This window comes from Notolepis coatsorum, assembly GCF_963971535.1.
Source record: "Notolepis coatsorum genome assembly, chromosome: 4".
NCBI classification, from domain to species: domain Eukaryota; kingdom Metazoa; phylum Chordata; class Actinopteri; order Aulopiformes; family Paralepididae; genus Notolepis; species Notolepis coatsorum.
In genome coordinates this window covers 176,041,180-176,064,268 of record NC_140168.1, presented here as the reverse complement: position 1 = coordinate 176,064,268, position 23,089 = coordinate 176,041,180, and the positions used below count along the sequence as shown (strand labels likewise).

Genomic DNA, 23,089 nt, shown 5'->3' with positions numbered 1-23,089 from the left:
CTGGAAGGATGAGACATTTCTTAAGTTGTGCTTCAGAAGGAAACTGTCCTTCTGTAAACTGTAAGTTACATTGTTAATTTAGTTTGTATTTACTTTTCTAGTTTAAGTTAATTCAATTAAAGAAATTGTAACTACAATAGTGTATCTACAATTACATTTAAAACATTGTTTGTTTTTCAACCATATCTGTTGACAATATAATTTCTTTATATATTGAATGCTACGCCCTGCTACCTTTTTCAGCTTCTCTATTTCAAGGCAATATTTACAAAAACTAAACTAAAACTAGTAATTTCCTATAAAAACATGTTTCCTATTTATGCATAATAATCATTCACACGAGGGACGCGAGGGAACATTTATGGGCATGCGCGCGTGCACGTGACGTCATTTAAACAGAGTACAACCACTTCTGAAATTACCACTGCACCCCTGTTGGCGAGCCTATATTCTGCCGTTGTTCAGCAATCTTACACAAGAGAGCTGGTCGACTGCATTTAAAAAAACACAATATTTAATGATTTGCTTCATCACCGACGGTCATAATGTGACACCAGTTCAAAGTTTGCCAGCAGTAGATCAATGTTAATGCGCCGACTGGCTGTCAACCATTAATGATTCATATTGGCTTCGGACAAGATAACGTTAGTAATATAACGTCGCTGGTTCTCCCGTTTTGTTTGTCTATGCTTTGATCCACCAAGCTAAGATAGAGATGACGTTATAGATATAGTGGATTCGCAAATCAGTCGGTAAGCATAAAGTTGACTTACGGTGTCCTTTCATGCACAACCCCTATAGGGAGGTGTAGTCTGACGTCACTTTGGACCGCCCACATAGGGATTTATCATTGGGAAAATGGATTATCGGCTATTGTAACAATTCTGCCTCATGAACATTGGAAAGCTTTCCATTTTTGCACAAAATGAGTTCCCTTCTATCACTAACATTATTGTTTAAGCATTTTTGGTTGAAATAAAATTTGGCGATTTCTTTTTATGATTAATTGCGAATATTTTCATGTTGAGCTATAGATTGTGGATGAATACGCACAGAAAGGTACACCATGCAAATGTTCATGCTTTATTTGTTTTAAACGAGACGATTTAGAAATGGGCAATGGGGAAATACATTGCGTTTTCAAGATTGGTGGACCGGCTGGAAACACCAATGACGTAACCACTACACCTCCCTATAAAGGCCATAGCAGAGTTTGGAGAGTGAATCAGCTGCAGTCGGGGAGCACTCGTTAGCGCTCTGATTGGCGGGAGAGATGTGTGAGAGGGAGAGAGAGAGAGTGGGAGAGAGAGAGAGAGCACGTCCAGTGATAGATGGCCAAGCAACGTTATTATTTTTATTGTATTTGATCATATTCAGTAACTGAGTATCAATACACATTGTATTGGACATTTGGTCAACAAGCACAGCCTAACAGACTTAGGACTGGTCCAAACTATTTGGATATTTCAACGTTGCCATTTCAGAAGGCATCAGTTATACCCTCCTTTTCTCTTCATTGGTCCTAATTTGTTTAATGCGTTGGTCTTTAGTCAGCTTTTTCTCCATTTCAAATCTAATACAAAATTTCTTTCATCTGTAATGAGTATCCGAATGTGATCACACATGTATAGAAGACCTGCTTTGTCTCTCTCAAGAGAACATGTAGCCCACTACAGATATATTGTGTATCGCCCATTCAGCCTAAAAATACAGATATGATTGGTGGTCCATATGGCCCCGTCCCACTATCAACAGCCTACAATAGCCCAATCACTCTATGATCATAGTTAATTAAATCTCATTAGACATATCTGCCAAAACGGAAAGGTCCAACCATTAAAAATATCACTCCCTGACCAAGTAAATCAGCTCTAATGTGTCACTAACTTGCAGCAGCTGCTCACTAACGAGGATGACGGCCGCCGGGTGGTGAAGCCACACGATTGGGCCACTGGATCAGGTGACCGGCCCCCGGGTGGTGAAGCCATACGATTGGGCCACTGGATCAGGTGACCGACCCGGTGACGTCACTGGTCAACATGGAACATGCACCGTCCAGCCGCATGCTACGTTTTGCCAAGCAGTGTTGTAGTACCAGAGTCCGAGTCTGGACTGATTTTCAGGACTTGTGACTCGACTTGGACTTGAGCACTGATGGCTCGGACTTACTTTGTGTCACAAAGTAAATGAACTCCCTTTGAAATGGTGACTGCTGTGTCATTTATGTTTAATGTAGACCTTTTTCTATTTGTATGTCAGCTCTTTGACTGCCAGAGTGGAGTGGACTCAACCTTGATGACTCAGACTTTGACTCGGACACTGGGGACTCGAGACTCGACTCTGATTAGAGATTTAGTGACTCGACTACAACACTTTTGCTAAGATAGATGTAATGTTATAGATATAGTGGATTTGCGTGTCTGAATCAGTCAAACGAAGTACCGCTAGCCCATTATAAACTTTTAATCATAAAGTCTTTAGCTGGGTTTTTGAGAGTGAATCGGACTGCAGTCTTGGGGAGCGCTCATTTGCCCTCTGACTGGAGAGAGAAATGGAGGGAGACACGTGTGAGAGGGAGAGAGAGAACATGTCCAGTGATATGAGAGATGGCCCAAGCCACGTCTTTATTCTTGTCCACCCCCTTGTTGACAAGTCTCCTCCGTCTCGGACTCTCCTGCTCCATTGCGATCTCTCAAGTCGTTGGCGTGGCATTGATCAAGGCACTTCATGCACAATAAGAAAGAAAAGCAGGTAGACGTCGTGGTGGTGTCCGGGGGTCACAGGTGCGCCGCGGGGGCGACGGTCTTGCTACGACCCGTCCCGGCTACCGGCCGGTCCCTCTCCTCCCACAGGGTGACGCCGTCGCAGGCGCAGATCTGTTTGGCGTTCTGGAACAGCCCAGCCGAGCGAGCGATGATCCCACAGGCCAGCCTGCAGACGGGGAGTGAATGAATGAATGAATGAATGAATGAATACTTTATTTAACAGATTGCAGAATGGGTACAATACAGTACGGCTCAATACACACAATTGTTAAGGGGATGCAGACCTGAGAAAGACGTTTGTCTTGTTTCCATCAGGGTCCCCCATTTTCAATTCATATAGACATTTATGACATACACAACATACATGACATTTATGGCATAGGGACATATAGGTATTTAGTACTGATACATTTGTGACATAAACGGTATTCAAATATACAGTACTGTTACCCCTAGATCCTGACAGAGTATATACATATGATGGGGAGGGGACTGTACATTAGGAGGGGGTGGGTGGGTGGGAGAGAAATATACATACGGCGGGGAGGGAATATATACATGCGGTGGGGAGGAGACTGTCTATTAGGAGGTGGTGGGGGTTTTGGGCATTTACGGTGGCCAGTTTCGAATTGCAGCCTCCCGTAGGTGCTCTTTAAGAGCGGTTTTGAATGTGGGTAGGGATTCACATTCCTTTACAGCTTTACATTGATGTGGCATAATTGCGAAACGTGTTTAGTCCCTTGTTTGAGCCGAATCTGGGTTTAACATGATTTGTTGAGCTTCCTCTGGTGTAGTGGTTTAATGTGGTATTCACTGACCTTTGGGAAGTATTTTGACATGTACATGGGTACCTTAGTCGTATAGTGTATCTTGTAGACCAGGCCCATTGCAAGTTGCTGTACTCTGTCGTCTACTCTAAGCCATCCTAGGTTGTCAAAGTGGGCAGGGGTGAGGTGGGTTCTGGGGGTAAGGTCAAGTAGTAGTCTGACCAGTTTGTTTTGTGATGTTTGTAATTTTGTTTTAAGCGCCTTTGAGGTGCTTTGGTACCATGAGGTGCACGCATAGTCGTAGTACCCTTGAATGAGTGCTCCTGCCAGAGTCTTCAGGGTATTCTTGTTTACCAGAGAGGAGATCCGGTACAAGAATCTAGTTCGTTGTTTGACTTTTTTTTATTACATTGGATGCCATTTTGTCATTTTGGAGGAGCAAGTGAATACGTGTTAAAATCCTTCAAAAAGACGAAGTCCTACAAGAGCTAATATCTAAAACATGCTTGCCACGTGGGTATAACCTCCTTTTCTGTATCTCTTAAAAAGGATACTTCTTGTTTTTATCACGCGATATTGAGACAGTTGTTTTGCGGGGAGTCGGAAGGTGGTTTTGGCAGGAGGACAGGCTCCATGCAGCCGGAGGACAAGCGGACGCTTGCAGACGAGGCGTTTTACTACTAGCTCGGGTCGTATCCACATGCAGCGCAAAGCACAGCATGACCATATCAAGAATATGGAAAGAATATCTTTATTAGACTCTAACAAACTAAATATCAAGTTCCTTACATCATCCTAACCACATCTGGAAGGTATTAAGCTTCCCTGCCCTGTGCAGAGCCAAACATGTTATTTATTGCCAGACTGGCTGACGCCAGTACCCCTGAACGTGCTGAGAACGTCAGGACCCATGTGTGACGGGGAGTCAACAGGAGGCTGATTCTCCATGTTACAAACAGTCTTTTAGCACAAATGGACTTACAAAAGTGGAAGACAAACACCACGTCTTTCCTCGACCGGGTCAAGCTCCCACTACAAGTGAAACAAACTATTAAAAAAAAAAAAAAAAAAACGACGCAAAAGAACACACCTTGTACACCTCCTCTTTCACCTGGTACACCTCCTCTTTCATGAGGTGCCCCAGGTATGGACAATGACTCATTAGGTTAGGCCACCACGGTTTGGCTGTCTGGTAATCACTACGGTTTGGCTGTCTGGTAATCACTACGGTTTGGCTGTCTGGTAATCACCACGGTTTGGCTGTCTGGTAATCACCACGGTTTGGCTGTCTGGTAATCACCACGGTTTGGCTGTCTGGTAATCACCACGGTTTGGCTGTCTGGTAATCACTACGGTTTGGCTGTCTGGTAATCACCACGGTTTGGCTGTCTGGTAATCACCACAGTTTGGCTGTCTGGTAATCACCACGGTTTGGCTGTCTGGCAATCACCACGGTTTGGTTGTCTGGTAATCACCACGGTTTGGTGACCACTAGGGCTGTCCCTGACTAAGGATTTGGATAGTCGACTATGATTGGCCAAAATTTAGTCGACAAAAAAAAAAAAAAAAAAAAAAATATATATATATATATTATATATATATTATATATATATTAATATATATATATATATATATATATATATATATATATGGTAAATATAAATATATATATTATATGAAGCAAACTAGAATTAGCCTTTAACACATTCGGGGCCAACCACGTATATATACGTGTTTCGGATCCAACACTTGACGGCCAACCACGTATATATACGTGGTAAGGTTGTTTTGGCGTTTATTCCATTGTAATATCCTACTCAATGTCACCGAGCGGCACTGCAGATTTACCCTACTCTTGGAATTCGGAAAAGTGCATTACCGGCCAGATCCTCGTAGGGGCGCTGTCTCGATAATGCAGTGTTCCCTGTTACAGACCGGTGTTTTATTTTTTTTTAGTATGAATGGGCTTTTCTGTTAGCCTAAAGCTATGCGTGTAGCCGATGGCCTGGAATAGTTTTTGGGACGCTGAATTCAGTAAAGGAATATATCATCAGCCAATAGACATATGGATCTACCAGATGGTGATCGATAACTGGGAAATCCTTTTTGCAGTCCAACCGGCCACAGGTAAGAGCTTTTTCACGTAAATTACATGCTGATCAGGCCTTGTTATCATACCCAACCATACCCAATCAGCGAATAAGGCTACTGAGGCTAATGCCGTTATTGGTAATCAATAATCAGAAACGACGTCCCCCCCCCCTTTCATGCATTCATGGTGGACCATGATACCGACAATATGCATTTTGAGTTTTAGCTCTAGCTTGTCTATAGCCGAAACGCCATTCGATTTAACGTTATTAGCTTAGCACCCTATATCTCGCGTTCCAGGAAATACCCCAGAACATTCTGCTATAACGTTCATATTCACGATGCTATAAAATGGGAACGTATTGATGAAAAAATTATTTATTTAAGGCATATTGAAGGGACGGTTTATAGCAGTAGTTCTCAACTGGTCTAGCCTCGGGACCCAACATTCTCTTTAGTCATTAAGTCACGACCCAACATTTTGAACCACTATGATTTATGTAAATACGCAATCTTTCAAAACATGAAATAAACACAAAAAAGTACAACAAAAGTGCAACTATTGCTAAAAACCCAATGAAATAAAATAATAATAAATAATATGCTTAGCAGATTTATTAGCTTAACATAACATACCGGTACCTAAGTTTGGGGGAACTAATGGGATAACTGGGGTTGCAACAAAAGTGCAACTAGGGCTAAAAACCCAATGAAATAAAATAATAATAAATAATTATGCTTCTTAGCAGACTTCTTAGCTTAACATAACAGACCTACAGTAAGTTTGGGGGAACTAAGGGGATAACTGGGGTTGCAACAAAAGTGCAACTAAGGGCTAACAACACAATGAAATAAAATAATAATAATAAATAATATATCCTTCTTAGCAGACTTCACAGGGAACTAATGGGATAACTGGGGATGTTGTTTGCTCCTGACAAGAGTCTCAACGTCTGGGGTGATGGTAGACAAAGCAACTCTGAGGTCATGCTCAATGTCCAATCTGTTCCTCTGCTTTGTCTTCAGCTGGACCAGAGCTGAGAAGCCACTTTCACAAAGATAGGTAGTGCAACATTTATTTTTTTTAATATTTTTTTTACTTTACACACAAAATGGCCACGCGACCCACCAGTTGAGTTGGTCTATAGTGTCAATTGACAATGAGAATGGACAGATAGCAATAATATAAAGTATAGATGTAGCTCTACAAACAGCCTCACGCACAATGAAAGTTTGTTTTGATATGCTGGCCGTATAGAGTGGGATTAGACGGATCCCAATGGCCCCGAATGTGTTAACCAAAGGCTCAATCCCTCTCCTAAAACCATCCCATCATTCCCTCACTGCTGTAGACCAACCTTTCCCCAGAGACCAACCTTTCCCCAGAGACCAACCTTTCCCCAGAGTTCCCTGTCTGGGCGGAGAGCCGGTGGCCCCCCTGGCCGAGGTCATCCTCCCCGGCGTCCACCACCAGCGAACGGCCAATCACGTCCCACACCTGTCGCGAAGGACCCAAGGGAGAGGTCAAGAGGACAAATCAGGGCTGGCGGTTATCAAGAGTCACAGGGTGTGACATCATTCAGCAGTGCCAGGAATCTTAAGGATAATGCAAATGTGGTGCCACATTTACTATGTACTAGGGGTGGAACGGTATGCATTCGAACAGTGTACCGAACAATACACACATGCCCCGAACCGTGGAGGTCGTACCGAACGGTACGCATTCGGGGCATGTGTGTATTGTTCGGTTATATAACGTTACGTTAGCTACGAGCTAACTAACTTTAGCCGCGAGCTAACTAATGTTAGCCTCAAGCTAACCGTGGAAACGCTCAAAGAGAAGTGACTCCACGACACCAGTTCGATTAGTGGGGAAGGGGGGTATATTGACGAGTTAATACTTTGACAAATGTTGCCTATATTTTTCAGTCAGTTCGGTCTTTCAAACATTATTAAAAGGTAAACCTTTTTTTTACCAAATAAATGAGAAGCATGTTTAAATCAGCAATGCCTCCCCTCTTGCTGTACCAAAATCTCTCCTAGCTCTAACCGTCATTGTCAAAATAATGTGCCCGATGTCAAATGGCCTCATTCTTTCAGTTTTTGCATGACTACGGCCTTGAGAATAACTGCAAAGTTGGATTATTTTTAGGCTATATATCTTATGTTGATGTATGGTATTTTTGGAGTGTTACATTTATTTTAAATAAAAAACAACGTATACCGAACCGAAAACCGTGATACGAACCGAACCGTTGATTTTGTGAACCGTTCGACCCCTACCATGTACTGAAGTTAAGTAGATTAGATTTATTTATCGTCATCGTGCAGCACAACTACACTATAGCGAAAATAAGTTTGGCATCCAACCAGAGTGTAAATGTAACAGTAAAGTGCAATAGTACAATATACAGGTGATTAAATATATAAATTAGTACTACTGAGTAAAAAAATAAAAGACTACTATAATCATTTGTTGCAAATGCATACAAATAATATTAAGGCTACTTGGGGTGTGCTTAATGACATGATTAAAAAGTCCAGTAAAAAGGACTTTCCAATATACTTAGAAAAAAATGAAAATTCATTTATTCAAAGTATAGAGGAAATTGTTAATGAGTTTAATGAGTATTTTGTTAATGTAGGCCCTAATTTGGCTAAGGAAATTTACCTCCCTACAGATGGTGAAACTTATTCTGATTCACCATCAAACAGCAACTCAATGTTCCTTGGTGGTGTTTGTGAGACTGATGTGCTAGAAGTGGTTAGAAAGTTTAAGAAAAAGAAATCCACTGATGGTAATACTATTGACATGTCAACTATAAAAGAAGTCTTTGACTGTGTCCTCAAACCATTCACTTATATATGTAACAAATCCTTTTTAACTGGTATTTTTCCTGATGAAATGAAAATGGCCAAGGTGGTTCCAATTTTTTAAAGTGGTGACATACATACTATATCAAATTACAGACCTATATCATTGCTACCTCAATTTTCAAAGATACTCGGAAAATTATTTGTAAATAGACTTGATGGCTTTATTGAAAAATATGGAATATCTTTGACCATCAATATGGTTTTAGGAGCAATAGATCAACATCCTTAGCAGTGATAGATTTTGTAATGAAAAACAACCCTCAATAGGTGTATTTATTGACTTACGTAAAGCATTTGACACAATTGATCATTCCCTGCTTTTACAAAAAATGGAACGGTATGGAATAAGAGGTGTCACTCATCATTGGTTAAGAAGTTATTTAAATAATAGGTTTCAATATGTAAACATTAATAATACAGAATCACATCTTAGAAGAGTAACTTGTAGTGTTCCACAGGGTTCCGTATTGGGACCAAAGTTATTTATACTTTATTTAAATGATATTTTTACAGTATCGAATATTTAGAAAATTGTTACGTTTGCTGATGATACTAATTTACTTTGTTCAGGGGAGGACATAAAATAATTACCGGTATTGAAAACAGTAGAAAGGGAATTGATAAAGTTAAAGAAATGGTTTGATAGGAATAAGTTGTATGGTATTTGGTGGTGTTCCTACCGACTGTGAAATTAAACTGAATTTAAATGGAACCGAAATTGAAAGAGTATATGAAACAATTCTTAGGTGTGATTATAGATCACAAACTCTGTTGGAAGCCACATATACAATATATCAAAGGTAAATTAGCCAAATCAGTTGGCATTCTGTACAAAACAAGGGAGCTGTTAAATCAGAAATGTTTGCATATATTGTATTTTTCACTTGTTGTGCCATACATGTCATATTGTGTTGAGGTCTGTGGGAATGTTTATAAAACAAATATAGATCCTATTATTAAACTACAGAAAAGAGCTATTAGAATAATAAACAAAGCTAGTTACATTGAAAAAAATCCATTATTCATAAAGTCCTGCACATAAAAATTTGTAGATATGGTGTACATAACAACTTGAGATAATTTTTGGTGCTAAGAGTAAGAACCTACCAGTTTGTATTCAATGTCTCTTTCAACCAAGAGAAGGAAAGTATAATTTAAGAGGGTTGTGTATTCTTAAAAACATGTAAAAAGGTAAGAACTAATGTAAAAGCTAGATGTGTTTCAATTTTGAGAGTTAAATTGTGGAATAGCCTTAGTGACGGGTTGAAGTTGTGTACTTCTCAGGGGAGATTTAAAAAGGCCCTAAAGGATAAAATAATTCAGGATTACAGTTGAGTAAAACATCAAACATTTGTTATTTTTTTCTTAAAAAAGAAAAAAAGAAAAAGGAATGTATATCTTGCAGCAGCATATTTTAAGTTTTTCTTTCTTATATTAAAGTATATTTAGTTTTTAAGAATGGTAAAGGATAGGCAAAAATAAGCATGTGCTTCAGCCTATTCCTTTTTTCGGTCATTGAGTTTGGATTTTGTGTGCGAGCTTACTTTGAATATGTACATTTGTGATTATTTATTGTCATTATTTTCTTTTTCTTTTGAAAGTCCACACAAGTGTGTTTTTGATTGATCTGTAAACAACACAAAACAAACTACCGTATTCATCATCATCAGTAATAGTGTTGTGAAGGATCAGATTAAACCGAATATATATATTTATTTATATATATATTTAATAGTATTTGTATATCGTTTGATATCCCCTGTATATTCCTTGTACAATATGCACTGAATATCCCTTTAGTCTACTAAACAGCCCATAATAGTTTCATTCTACCATTGGACGAGAACCTGGCGCCAGCAGCCATACCCCTAGGTTCAAGTTCAATCGTGCCGACCAACATGTCGTGGCAAGCCCGGTTCCGCGTAGGAATACGTCTGGCGAAATACGAATGGTACTATTTGTTCACAGCGCATATATATATGGCGCAAGTAAAGTAGAACTTTCTTTTAGTCCATTAGTTCTTTACCCTCCAACCGAGTAACAGACGCGAAGCCTCACCCACGACGCACGTGTGGTGCAGTAAGGCCTACTTGGCCTCAGAATAGGCATTGAGATATCGTGTGGATTAATAGTTGAATTGTCATAGTTTGGCACTATACCGTCGAGTTGGACGTATTTCTATTAAGCTAATAATAGTCTATTATGTATAGTGCATCGTTCGGTTAGAGTTATAAAGTGAGCAGCACCCCCATCGTTCCTGACGTTATCTGGAGTCTTAACCAGGCTGGGCAGACCACTAGTGGTGCTTGCATCCGAGGAGCTCCGGGCCAGGACGAGCGGACCTGTACATTGGATTACTTTACCCGGACGACGGCGAGCCTTCCACGGCTTGGATTATGCTTTGGGTGCTTTGATTATTCCATGGATAACGGCCAACACTGCTGAGTGTTGGAACTACCCCCCGGAGAGGAGTCCAGGTGAGACGGCGCTCTACACCAGTGAGGTCGCCTCACGTCTCTCCGTTGTGGACCGGCAGCTACCGTCCACCAGAGGGTCCAGCTGTATTCATCTGCGGACCGAGGTTCTGTGGGCACCGTGTTCAAGACTTTGAATTCTCCCAAGAAATCGTCGGCCAGATGGGATACCGCCAGCGGCTCTTCTAACCCCCCCCTCCTACTGTCTTACAACCAGCGGGACCCCCCCCCCCCCCCTTAGTGTATCCAGCTATAATCATTTAAGTACCATCGCTGTAGTTCCCTAAAGAACCGGGTTGTATACTTACTCCCTGCGTAACCAGAGATTGGACATTCAATGTTGATTTACCTACGAATACTCATTTGCCATACAAGTGCATTTCAAATCATAAATGTCATCAAGTGAACGTTGTATATACCCTTTGCTATATAAAATATTCGATTTGTACATTTGTGTGGACTTCGTTTCATCAGGTGGGAAAGTGTTCATCATATCTATATCATGTACTGGATGGCCAGAAGTTAAAGTACAAGAGGTAGTGGTTTAATAATACCATACTTATCAATACAGTCAGGGAATTGTACCCCTCAGTTACAATTGGTCCTTCGAGCCGGAGGGTAACTAGTGTAATATTAATATAGTGTTATTAATATTAAAATGGCCTATGATGAACACTCCACGAAACGGTCCTCCTAACGTAGAACGGCCGCGGCGCAGACGACAGACACCTCAGTACTTAGAGGATTACGCTGTCAGTCAACTACCTAGCCTTCGACAAACGGTAAACGCGGTAAAAGTAGAAAGTAAAATTATGTCTGACCTTAACGACCAGGTTTCCCCGACCACAGAGGCCCCAGTAGGTTCTAATGTAACTGACCAAGCTCACGGTGGGGACCAGGAGGGAGCTGACATGCCTTTACCCCCCGCCAATCCCGAAGAAGTAGTCCCCGACCAGCCCCGGGAGGAAGACAACCCTACAGAGAGAGAACTCTGCACGGAAGAAGAGGAGGAGAGCGCCGAGGAAATAGAGCTCCAGGACTCCCCAACGAGTACACCCAGGAGCGGCTCACCCAGGAGCAGCTCACCTCCACAACCACCTTCCCCCAGCGAAGCGGAGAGGATGCTACAACAGGCGTTCCTCGTCAGCCTGACAGCCTCTACCAAACGCGATCGACTTCAGGGTGAACGCGATCGTCTCCAAGCACAGACGCTTAGCGAGCGCGAACAACTCCAAGCGCAACAACGGAGCGAAGAAGAGCGCATACGCCTGGAGATGAGACGCCTTCAGACGGAAGAGAATATGGCAAGAGACCGAGCAGACACCCAGCGCGTCGCTGCCGGTGCCCAAAGAGACGCAGAGCGCGAACTCGCTCTCATCCAGCGCGAAGCCGAGCGCGACAGACTACAAGCCGAGCGCGACAAGCTACAAGCGCAACTAATGGAGCAGCTGATCCTCAAGGCAACACCCTCTCCCTCCGCCAGGGGTTCAAGGAACTCGTCGAGACAACAGTCAAGGGCAGCGTCTCCTAACCGAGCAAGCGACCCTGAACTTGACCAACAGACCGAGCCTATACCCCCCGCAGACCCCCTTCCCAGACCGGTCCAAGCGAGACCCAGCTACAAGGAAGGAGCGGCATACACTGCGGAGAAGCTAAACAAACGACTACAGGATCTGGAAGACCTGATAGAGGAAGAAGAGGGAGAGGAGGAGAACCAAGCCCGACGACAGCACAGTACTCCACCGGACCAGGAGGTCCAGTACAGCCCAGGCTATACCCCCGCGGCGCTGCGCTACAGACCCCCGACTCTATTCACGGGTGAGCACGACGCACGACCAGCCCCGAGGAATAGCACCTGGACCAGCGGGCCATGGTACCCTGTCGGTACCAGCCCACAGAGAGGCGCAAGAGGGGACTCGCCTAGGAGGTCTCTCCCCCAACGCTCGCCGATGTATCAGCCATCCACGGCGTCATACATTGCCACGCCGTCGTTTCCAGACTTCACCTATGAGAATCGAGCACAGTACACGGAGCTCCGGATGTGCTTAGAGACAATGATGGTGGATGTCGCGGATGAACGCCACAAGTATGCAATATTACTGAAGCACCTGAAAGTACCGCGAGCGCACAATATAGCGCTAGCCTATGCCACCTCTACGACCCCATACACCGCGGCCCTAGCAGCGCTGGACCAGAGATATGGACGTATATGGGATTACGTAATCCAAGAGATAAGGCATATTGATCGCCTACCCCCAGCAACAGACAATCGCTCATTAGACGACCTGTCAATCAAAGTGCAGTCCCTGGTAGGGATGCTGGGAGCGCAACGGGAAAAGGGCATCCATGAGCTATACGCCAACTCTAACGTCGAGAGGATTTTGGAGAAGCTGCCACCCGCAAGACAAGAGCGTTTTAGGCGGCAGAGGGACTACCGGGACCCTAACGGTCCCGAACCATCCCTCCTTGATCTAGCCGACTTCCTGGCGAGAGAAGTCAGCAGCTTACGACTGGATACGTTCGGGCGGAGCACGCCAAGCTCCAGAGAGGGACCCAGGAGAATAAATGATGGAAGAAGATCGGTGACTGTCATGCACCAATCAGAGTCAGTACCGAGCAGTAAGAGCCACAGTACCCCCTCGAGAAAAGAGAAGTGGAAGATGGTGTGCCCCTACTGTGAGAAAGAACACTGGCTGTCACAATGTGACCTGTTCACAAAGATGAATGCAGAAGAAGTGAGTCTATGATATAAAGTCCAACAGGCGCTGTTACCGATGTGCGCGCAGTCACATGGCAGCCGAATGCCGCCTAAAGAAAAGGTGCAGTCGGTGCGACGGAGCCCATCTAGATATACTACACGACAGTAACAGAAGACGGCCTTCACCTGCACCATCGAGCGGCACCAAGGCAAGTGTCATGTACATTGACCCCGCCAGCAGCAGCGGCGCCCAAGTGCTCTTAAAGGTAGTCCGTGTGACATTGAGCTACCAAGATAAAGTCATGGACACTTACGCCGTCCTTGATGACGGGTCAGAGAAGACCCTTCTGCTCGCGTCCGCTGCGGCCCAGCTGGGACTGCGGGGGAGCGAGAACCAAATGACGATTCGGACAATAAGAAGAGATTTAAAGACGATAAAGGGCGAGAATGTCTCCTTCACTATCGCAGCAAGCGGGCAGCCAGAGCGACGGTATAGGATTACAAATGCTTTCACCAGCCAAGAAATAGGACTATCGCAGTACACCTACCCTATCGCCAAGTTGATGGATAAATATGTGCACCTGCGTCAACTACCTATCCCGCTCATAGACGGCGCTACCCCGACCCTGCTGATAGGCTCCGACCATGCAGAACTCATAGTCCCGATTGACCGGGTCCATACAGGACCCCGAGGCTGTCCTGCAGCAGTCGAGACCCGCCTAGGGTGGACACTACAAGGCCCCCTCGCTAAATCTCTCAACCGAACAGCAGCCACTAGCTGCCTCCACTCCAGAACGACAGAAGAAGACACCACTCTCCTGCAGCATGTCGAGAGGCTATGGACACTAGAGACAATGCCCTTTAAGAACGAAAAGAAAGATATTCGTTCTAAAGAAGACATTTACGCCATCAACCTACTCGAGCAAGGGACAAAGAGAGTCACAGTCGGCGGAGTGATGAGATACGCAACTCCACTCCTGAGGCGAGAGGGAATGCCCACCTTTCACGCAAAGAAAGACGCCACGGAGCGCTATCTATTGAACACGGAGCGGCGCCTAGCCAAAGACCCCGCTCAAGAGGGTGTGTACCGCGCTGAGATTGAGAAGCTAATCACAGCGGGACACGTAACAAAGATTGACATTAAAGAGGCCGATCAGACGACCGAATCATGGTACGTGCCGCATCACAAGGTCCACCACAACGGCAAGGATCGCATTGTGTTTAACTGCAGCTACCAGATCGGATCCCAAAATCTGAATAAAGAGCTCTTACCCGGCCCCACACTCGGCCCCTCCCTACTAGGCGTGCTACTGCGCTTCCGCCAGGACAAGGTGGCTATCAGCGGGGATATCAAAGGGATGTTCCTGCAGGTGAGACTAGTGGAGGACAAGCCCCTGCTGCGGTTCCTATGGAGAGAGAGGATCGGAGATGAGAACCCAGCCATCTACCAGTGGGAAGTACTTCCCTTCGGAACCACATGCAGCCCGTGCTGTGCTACATTTGCACTACAGAAACACGTCGCAGAGGACCCAGCAGCAGATGAAGAGGTCCGACACAGTGTGAAGAACAGTTTCTACGTGGACAACTGTTTACAAAGCGTTTCGACTCAAGAAGAAGCCGAGGCTCTCCTAATCAAGCTACGCGCCTCCCTGATCAAAGGCGGCTTTGATCTCAGGCAGTGGGCCAGCAGTGACCCGCACGTATTGCGCAGCCTCTCCCCCGCGGACAAGGCTGCCAGCAGCGAGACCTGGATGGCGACCATCCCAGGAGAAGCCCAAGAAATGACACTAGGACTAGTCTGGCGCTTCAAAACAGACTCGCTCCACTATAGACACAAACCCCTGACTCCAGAGCAGGGAAGGTCGACGGTGACACCGACCACCAGACGGAGTGTGTACAGAACACTCGCCAGACAATATGAGCCGTTGGGATGTATTCTACCTTACACCACCAGGGCAAAGATGATTGTACGAGCACTATGGGACAAGGACCAGGGCTGGGACGACCCCATACCCGCACACCTTGCCTCAACATGGAGAGAGTGGGAGACGGAACTCCGCTCACTCCCAGGCGTCAATATACGCCGCAGCTACTTCCCATCCACAGTGAGGCCAGAGACATGCAAGATTGATCTACACGTCTTCAGCGACGCCTCCGAAGTAGCCTATGGATCGGTGGCCTACTTGCGTGCCCAAGAGAAGGGAGGAAAGATACACACTGCTTTCATCCTGGCTCGCTCAAGAATAGCCCCACGAAAGCAACAATCTATCCCGCGTCTAGAGCTCTGCGCAGCCCTAGCAGGAGCGCATCTAGCCACGTTAATCCAACGTGAACTCACCATTCCGGTGCACAGAACAATCTTGTGGTCAGATTCCACGACAGTACTCACATGGATCAAGTCTGATTCATGCAGATACAAAGTCTTCGTGGGAGTCAGAGTCACCGAGATTCAAGAGTTAACAGAAGCAGCGAGCTGGCGGTATGTAGACACCAAACACAACCCAGCTGACGTCATCACCCGGGGAATGTCTCTGGATGACCTCACCCGTCGCAACATCTACAGTGACGGACCAGAATTCCTCAAGCTCCCGGAAGAAGAGTGGCCTACGCCCACCCCACGGGAAGCAAGTAACGAGGAGGCTGAGAACAAGAAACCTATGTTCTGTGGACTGAGCACAGTCGCCTCCACAGACCCCAACATAGATGACTGCATTACCCTAGAGAGTGCGCAGCAAAAGACATTCCTGTGGCACCACCCAGAGATTCAGTCCACCACTGACATTTCAGCAGCTGACTACGAAGAAGCAGAACTTCTTCTACTACAACGAGCCCAGAGAGACTCGTTCCCCGATGAGCTAGACTGTCTACAGGGAGGAAAGCCCGTCCCATCAGACAGCAGACTGCTCCACCTGGCACCCGAGAGTGACGCCCATAATCTCATCAGAGTGGGTGGTCGCCTGCGGAGAGCCCCCGATCTACCGGATGACATTAAGTACCTGATAGTTTTGAACAGCCGACACAAGGTCACAGAGCTGATCATAAAGAAATACGACGAGGATGTACACCACGCAGGAGCAGAGAGAGTCTTCGCGGAGATCAGACGTCGCTATTGGATACTTCAAGGAAGAGAAGCGGTGCGACGCTTCCAGCGAACCTGTCTAGACTGCCGAAAGTGGCGCGCGCAGCCCAGCATACCACGGATGGCTGACCTACCCCCCTGTCGCCTCCGACTCGGCGACAAGCCATTCCACTCCACAGGCATGGACTGTTTTGGCCCGTTGTATATAAAGAGAGGAAGAGGAACCGAGAAGCGGTGGGGTATTGTATTCAAATGCATGACCACCAGAGCGATACATATCGAGCTCCTTCCGACCATGAGCACAGACTCATTCCTTATGGCCTTCCGAAGATTCACATCACGGAAAGGAAAACCGTCTACATTGTTGTCTGATCACGGGACAAACTTCAAAGGCGGAGAAAGAGAGCTGAGAGAGAGCTTCCAAGCTATGGGCCCAGAACTTAAGACCCACCTCGCTCCATCCCAGATTGACTTCCAGTTTAATCCCCCGAACGCACCCCACTTCGGTGGAACCTGGGAACGAGAAGTACGTTCTATAAAGACAGCCCTGTACGCCGTGCTTGGGGCCCAGACTGTGGCGGAGGAAGTCCTAATGACAGTCCTCACGGAGATCGAGGGAGTATTGAACTCAAAGCCCCTCGGTTACGTCTCAAGTGATGTAGCAGATGTCGACCCAGTCACCCCCAACACACTCTTAATGGGGCGGCTGGACCCCGCGCTACCCCAGACAATGTACAGGCCTGAAGAAGCGAACGGCCGAAGAATGTGGAGGTACAGTCAAGTACTAGCTGACAAGTTTTGGAGCAGCTTCCTACTCCACTACCTACCGTCTCTACAGACCCGCCAGAAGTGGGTAAAAGAGAGAGACAATTTGACAGAAGGAACAGTCGTCATGATTATCGACCAGTCACTACCCAGAGCTATGTGGCCGGCTGGCCGCGTAAGCAAAGTGATCACCGGTGCCGATGGCAAGGTCCGAGCAGCTGAAGTACTCGTCCAAGGGCGAACTTACACACGACCCGTGGCGAGGCTAATAGAACTGCCCCGACTCCCAGATACTATCGATGATGACCATGACCCCATGACTTTGTGAGTTGACTGACCCTTACAGCGGACCTTGAGTGGTAGACAGTGCGGTTAATCTGTCTCTGCTTAGCTAATTAGGTGGGACTAATTAGGGGGCGGCTGTTGTGAAGGATCAGATTAAACCGAATATATATATTTATTTATATATATATATTTAATAGTATTTGTATATCGTTTGATATCCCCTGTATATTCCTTGTACAATATGCACTGAATATCCCTTTAGTCTACTAAACAGCCCATAATAGTTTCATTCTACCATTGGACGAGAACCTGGCGCCAGCAGCCATACCCCTAGGTTCAAGTTCAATCGTGCCGACCAACATGTCGTGGCAAGCCCGGTTCCGCGTAGGAATACGTCTGGCGAAATACGAATGGTACTATTTGTTCACAGCGCATATATATATGGCGCAAGTAAAGTAGAACTTTCTTTTAGTCCATTAGTTCTTTACCCTCCAACCGAGTAACAGACGCGAAGCCTCACCCACGACGCACGTGTGGTGCAGTAAGGCCTACTTGGCCTCAGAATAGGCATTGAGATATCGTGTGGATTAATAGTTGAATTGTCATAGTTTGGCACTATACCGTCGAGTTGGACGTATTTCTATTAAGCTAATAATAGTCTATTATGTATAGTGCATCGTTCGGTTAGAGTTATAAAGTGAGCAGCACCCCCACGTTATCTGGAGTCTTAACCAGGCTGGGCAGACCACTAGTGGTGCTTGCATCCGAGGAGCTCCGGGCCAGGACGAGCGGACCTGTACATTGGATTACTTTACCCGGACGACGGCGAGCCTTCCACGGCTTGGATTATGCTTTGGGTGCTTTGATTATTCCATGGATAACGGCCAACACTGCTGAGTGTTGGAACTACCCCCCGGAGAGGAGTCCAGGTGAGACGGCGCTCTACACCAGTGAGGTCGCCTCACGTCTCTCCGTTGTGGACCGGCAGCTACCGTCCACCAGAGGGTCCAGCTGTATTCATCTGCGGACCGAGGTTCTGTGGGCACCGTGTTCAAGACTTTGAATTCTCCCAAGAAATCGTCGGCCAGATGGGATACCGCCAGCGGCTCTTCTAACCCCCCCCTCCTACTGTCTTACAACCAGCGGGACCCCCCCCCCCCCCCCTTAGTGTATCCAGCTATAATCATTTAAGTACCATCGCTGTAGTTCCCTAAAGAACCGGGTTGTATACTTACTCCCTGCGTAACCAGAGATTGGACATTCAATGTTGATTTACCTACGAATACTCATTTGCCATACAAGTGCATTTCAAATCATAAATGTCATCAAGTGAACGTTGTATATACCCTTTGCTATATAAAATATTCGATTTGTACATTTGTGTGGACTTCGTTTCATCAGGTGGGAAAGTGTTCATCATATCTATATCATGTACTGGATGGCCAGAAGTTAAAGTACAAGAGGTAGTGGTTTAATAATACCATACTTATCAATACAGTCAGGGAATTGTACCCCTCAGTTACAAATAGTGCTAATCATATGTATGTGCAGAGTTGTAGTATTAATATTTACAGCGATACAGGTATAAAGACACAATATGGTACATAATCTGGCCAGCAGTGTAACTAGTAAGAGTAGGTAAGGGATATATACAGATATCAGGTGTAGTATCAGGTCTGCGTAAAAATAAAAGCCATTAATTAACATTGCTAACTGATGAAAGTGTTATATATATATATATCTCCTGGAATTTCCCAGAGCTAGAGAAGTGTCCCTGCCCATTAGGAGATGACAACAGATGCTGTTTTGAGATTAATTAAGTGTTTGTGTTAAATGGTGGATGTAAAATCTTGGCACAACAGAGATTACTGACAGCCCGGTTACTCACAGAATCTCCAAGTATCATGAGAGCAAGATGCAGTCATGACTTAATACACATCTCCCTGGTTCTACTCAGCTGGATTTGTGTCACATTATACTCAAATAAAAAAAGGTATCCAATGGAATGTTCTTGTAAACAGCTCACTTTGGTTTGTATTCACATTTCCACCCAAAATAGAAAAAACAGTTGGAATAAGTGTCCTACCTCATATAACCTTCGCAAGGTCCATTTTCGTAATTTATATCCCAATTTGTGTTAAGTTACACTTTCAGGTTTTGATTAGATTCAAATTCATTGTCAGTCATCATACAGCACAATGTAGTGCTAATCAGATGTATGTACAGAGTTGTAATACCGTAATTCCTCTAATAGTAACCGGGTCTCAAATACAAGCCGGGTCTCTATTAATGGCCGGGTGCGCTCTTGAGCTAAGCAATTATAAGCCGGCCTCCTAATACAAGCCGGGTTACTAATATACTGAGCTGCATACTGAGCTAGTTACTTGATTTCACTTTGAAAACGTTGAAATGACCAGTGACCACCTGTAATTGCACTGTTTACTATTTCATACAGTACTTGGTTTCAATAAATGAACCCAGTACATTTTACTGGGTTCAAACTGACAGAAAATGTTGATTTATTCATTATGATCCGTTTGAAAATTTGAAATATAGGCCTCCCTCTTATACAGGCCTCCTCCTAATACAAGCCTGGTACTCGCTACAGTTGAAACAAATACAAGCCGGGGTTACGATTAGAGGAATTACGGTATTAATATGTACAGTGATACAGGTATAAAGACACAATGGTAGTAAGTCATACTGGCCAGCAGCATACGTAACTAGTATGAGTAGGTACGGGATATGTACAGTTATAGATATAGTATCTACAGATAATGTAAAAGGATTATGTGCAGGTATGTACAGACAGGTGTGGATAGCTAGCCCAAAACTGAGTATTTCTTACCGAATACCGATTGCATCAAATATGGCCTTGGCCATGAGCACTCGGTAAGTACTGTGTGTGTGTGTGTGTGTGTGTGCGTACATATGCAAGTGTATGTTAAGTTACCTTTAGCTGAGAGTCTTCTAGTCTAAATGAGGCTCTGCCATCTGGTCCAGCGACTATATTCCCCAGATCACCTACATGCTGAACAAACACACACACACACACACACACACACACACACACACACACACACACAGGGATCAAACACCACCAAGCATACTGTATAAATAGCCGCCAACCACAGCAGGAAATAATAACATGAAAAACCCCAGGGATACACGTCTCATGAGGCTTACGCACTTTCATACATCGCTTTGAGAGAATTCATAGTCTACATTGAGTGGGAAGAGGTCAGCTGTACTCGCAGGTGAACAGGCGTACAACATGGTCTCTTCTCTAGGATGTAAATTGCACTGTACCCTCTCAGAGTCCACCGGTCCACCGTGCCGTCTCCCGAAGGGGTTAAAGTGCTCTCCACAACTGCACATAGACAGAGACAAACGGTCCTTTAAGTCAAGCTGTTGTGGTTGAAGGTGGAAGACAGACTGGATTGCAGCCTGATCTTGTTCATGAGGAATATATATATCTCATATCCGTTTGTATTCACAGCTAACATGTACACATGATCGACACAAGTATAGTACTAGGCATGCCTGTAGGGAAACGTTCACACTGCTACTACCAAAAACCAATGCAGCAAAGAAAACTGTGTTATATAGAGCCATGTCATATGGAATAAACTGCCAGTACATCTTAAACAGATAACCAGTAAGATAAGTTTTAAAAATTATTTGAAAACAGCATCGAGAGAAAAAGAAATTAGTTTACATTAAAGAAAAACACAGATACTGTAGTGTACACTGTAAAGATATGACTGTCTGAGAGTTTAATCCCTTTTATTGTATTTTCTGTGATCTGATACTCTGTGCACTGTAATGCTATTTGGAATAATTTTTATATGTAGGAATATTAGAATATATTTTTAAATGTATGCTACTATAATGTTATGTATGTATGTACTGTTTTGTTGTGTGTGGACCCCAGGAAGACTAGTTGTTGCTGCGGTGATGACTAATGGGGATCCGTAATAAAAGATAAAAGATAAGTCTCTGCTAGTTGGATTTCATTGGACAATCAAAAAAGAAAATGGTTACACACAACGCAGACACCCCTGGCATCACATGAATGTGTGTCGCAAATTGTAGAGGATAACATTTTTAAAGTAGAGTCAAAACCCCTCTGCTCCTCTAGCTCTGCTCAATAGTCCCACTCGATTCATTTTGGCAGATGGGCTTGTTATTATGACCTACAGAGAGCAGCCGGTGAAAATGTAATTGGCATAACTACTAAATTGAGGAGAAAATGGGAGAAAAACGGCCAAGAAAAAGAGGAGAAGGGAGCAGTGGTAAGATGACAGCGGAAATACGGAGACAACTATCTTGTGTTTGTACTTTTATATTACCATTTTATTTTTGATATTACTTTATTTGATATTACTTTATTATTATATTTTATATTACTATATTGTATTTGTACTGTGAAGCCCACCCTGTACCCCCCATGCTGCTTTGACACCCGAATTTTCCCTAGGGGATCAATAAAGGATTATCTTATCTTGCTATGCTCGCTCATGCCTGTATTTTTTATGTCCGTTCTATTTTATAATTTTTAGACTTTTTAAACTGAATCATTTTAAACAATTTTTATTATTTGTATTACTGAAAACTGTAAGCGGAGAGCCTATTGGGATGCTAGATCCTAATGTGAAACTCTGATTTGCCATACCTTGCTACCTGTCTATCTTTTTTATGCCCGCTTATGCCTGTATTTTTTACTGTTGTGAAGCACTTTGAACTGCAACCTCTGTATGAAAAGTGCTATACAAATAAAGTTATTATTATTTATTATTATTATCTTAAAACACTGCTTACATCAGTGGGAGGAGGAATACGATTGGATGATGAGAGGAAGATTATAGAGTTCAAAAATATTAATATCTTGGCATCTGGCTTGATGATGAATTCACATTTAAATGCCATGTAGATAATCTTGCAAGTAAACTGAGTCAGAAGGTTGGCTTTTTGTACAGAAACACCATTTTTCCTTATGTTTAGTAGAAGGAGGGTCGTTGAAGCTGTTTTTCTGTCTATTTTGGATTATGGAGACATAGTCTATACTATAGACATGCTGCTGCTTCCACTCGAAAGCCTCTGGACTCTGTATCATTCTGCCCTTAGATTTATCACTGGTGACAGTTATGGTTCCATCATTGTATCCTGTATGATAAGGTTGGGTCTTCCTCTCTGGTAGAGAGACATGACTTTAACTGGCATCCGTTTCTGTATAAAGCCATTATTGGTGATGATCTACCCCATCACCTCATTGCTGGATTGGAGCT

At 44.3% G+C, this 23,089-nt stretch overlaps 1 protein-coding gene across 2 annotated transcripts in view; it reads right to left on the bottom strand.

The window, feature by feature from the left end:
- Positions 1–2,447: 2,447 nt before the first annotated feature.
- Positions 2,448–23,089, bottom strand: part of ccs (copper chaperone for superoxide dismutase) — a gene marked incomplete at its 5' end in the record, with an annotated part of 63,620 nt that continues 42,978 nt past the window's right edge. The window contains 4 exons of one of the 2 annotated variants that reach the window (XM_084312844.1): positions 2,448–2,931; positions 7,018–7,121; positions 20,755–20,832; positions 21,111–21,171. In XM_084312844.1, the coding sequence (XP_084168970.1) occupies positions 2,778–2,931; positions 7,018–7,121; positions 20,755–20,832; positions 21,111–21,171 (397 nt within the window). In that variant the 3' untranslated portion in view covers positions 2,448–2,777. The remainder of the gene's footprint in view (positions 2,932–7,017; positions 7,122–20,754; positions 20,833–21,110; positions 21,172–23,089) is intronic. The other variant, XM_084312845.1, reaches the window with a different exon arrangement.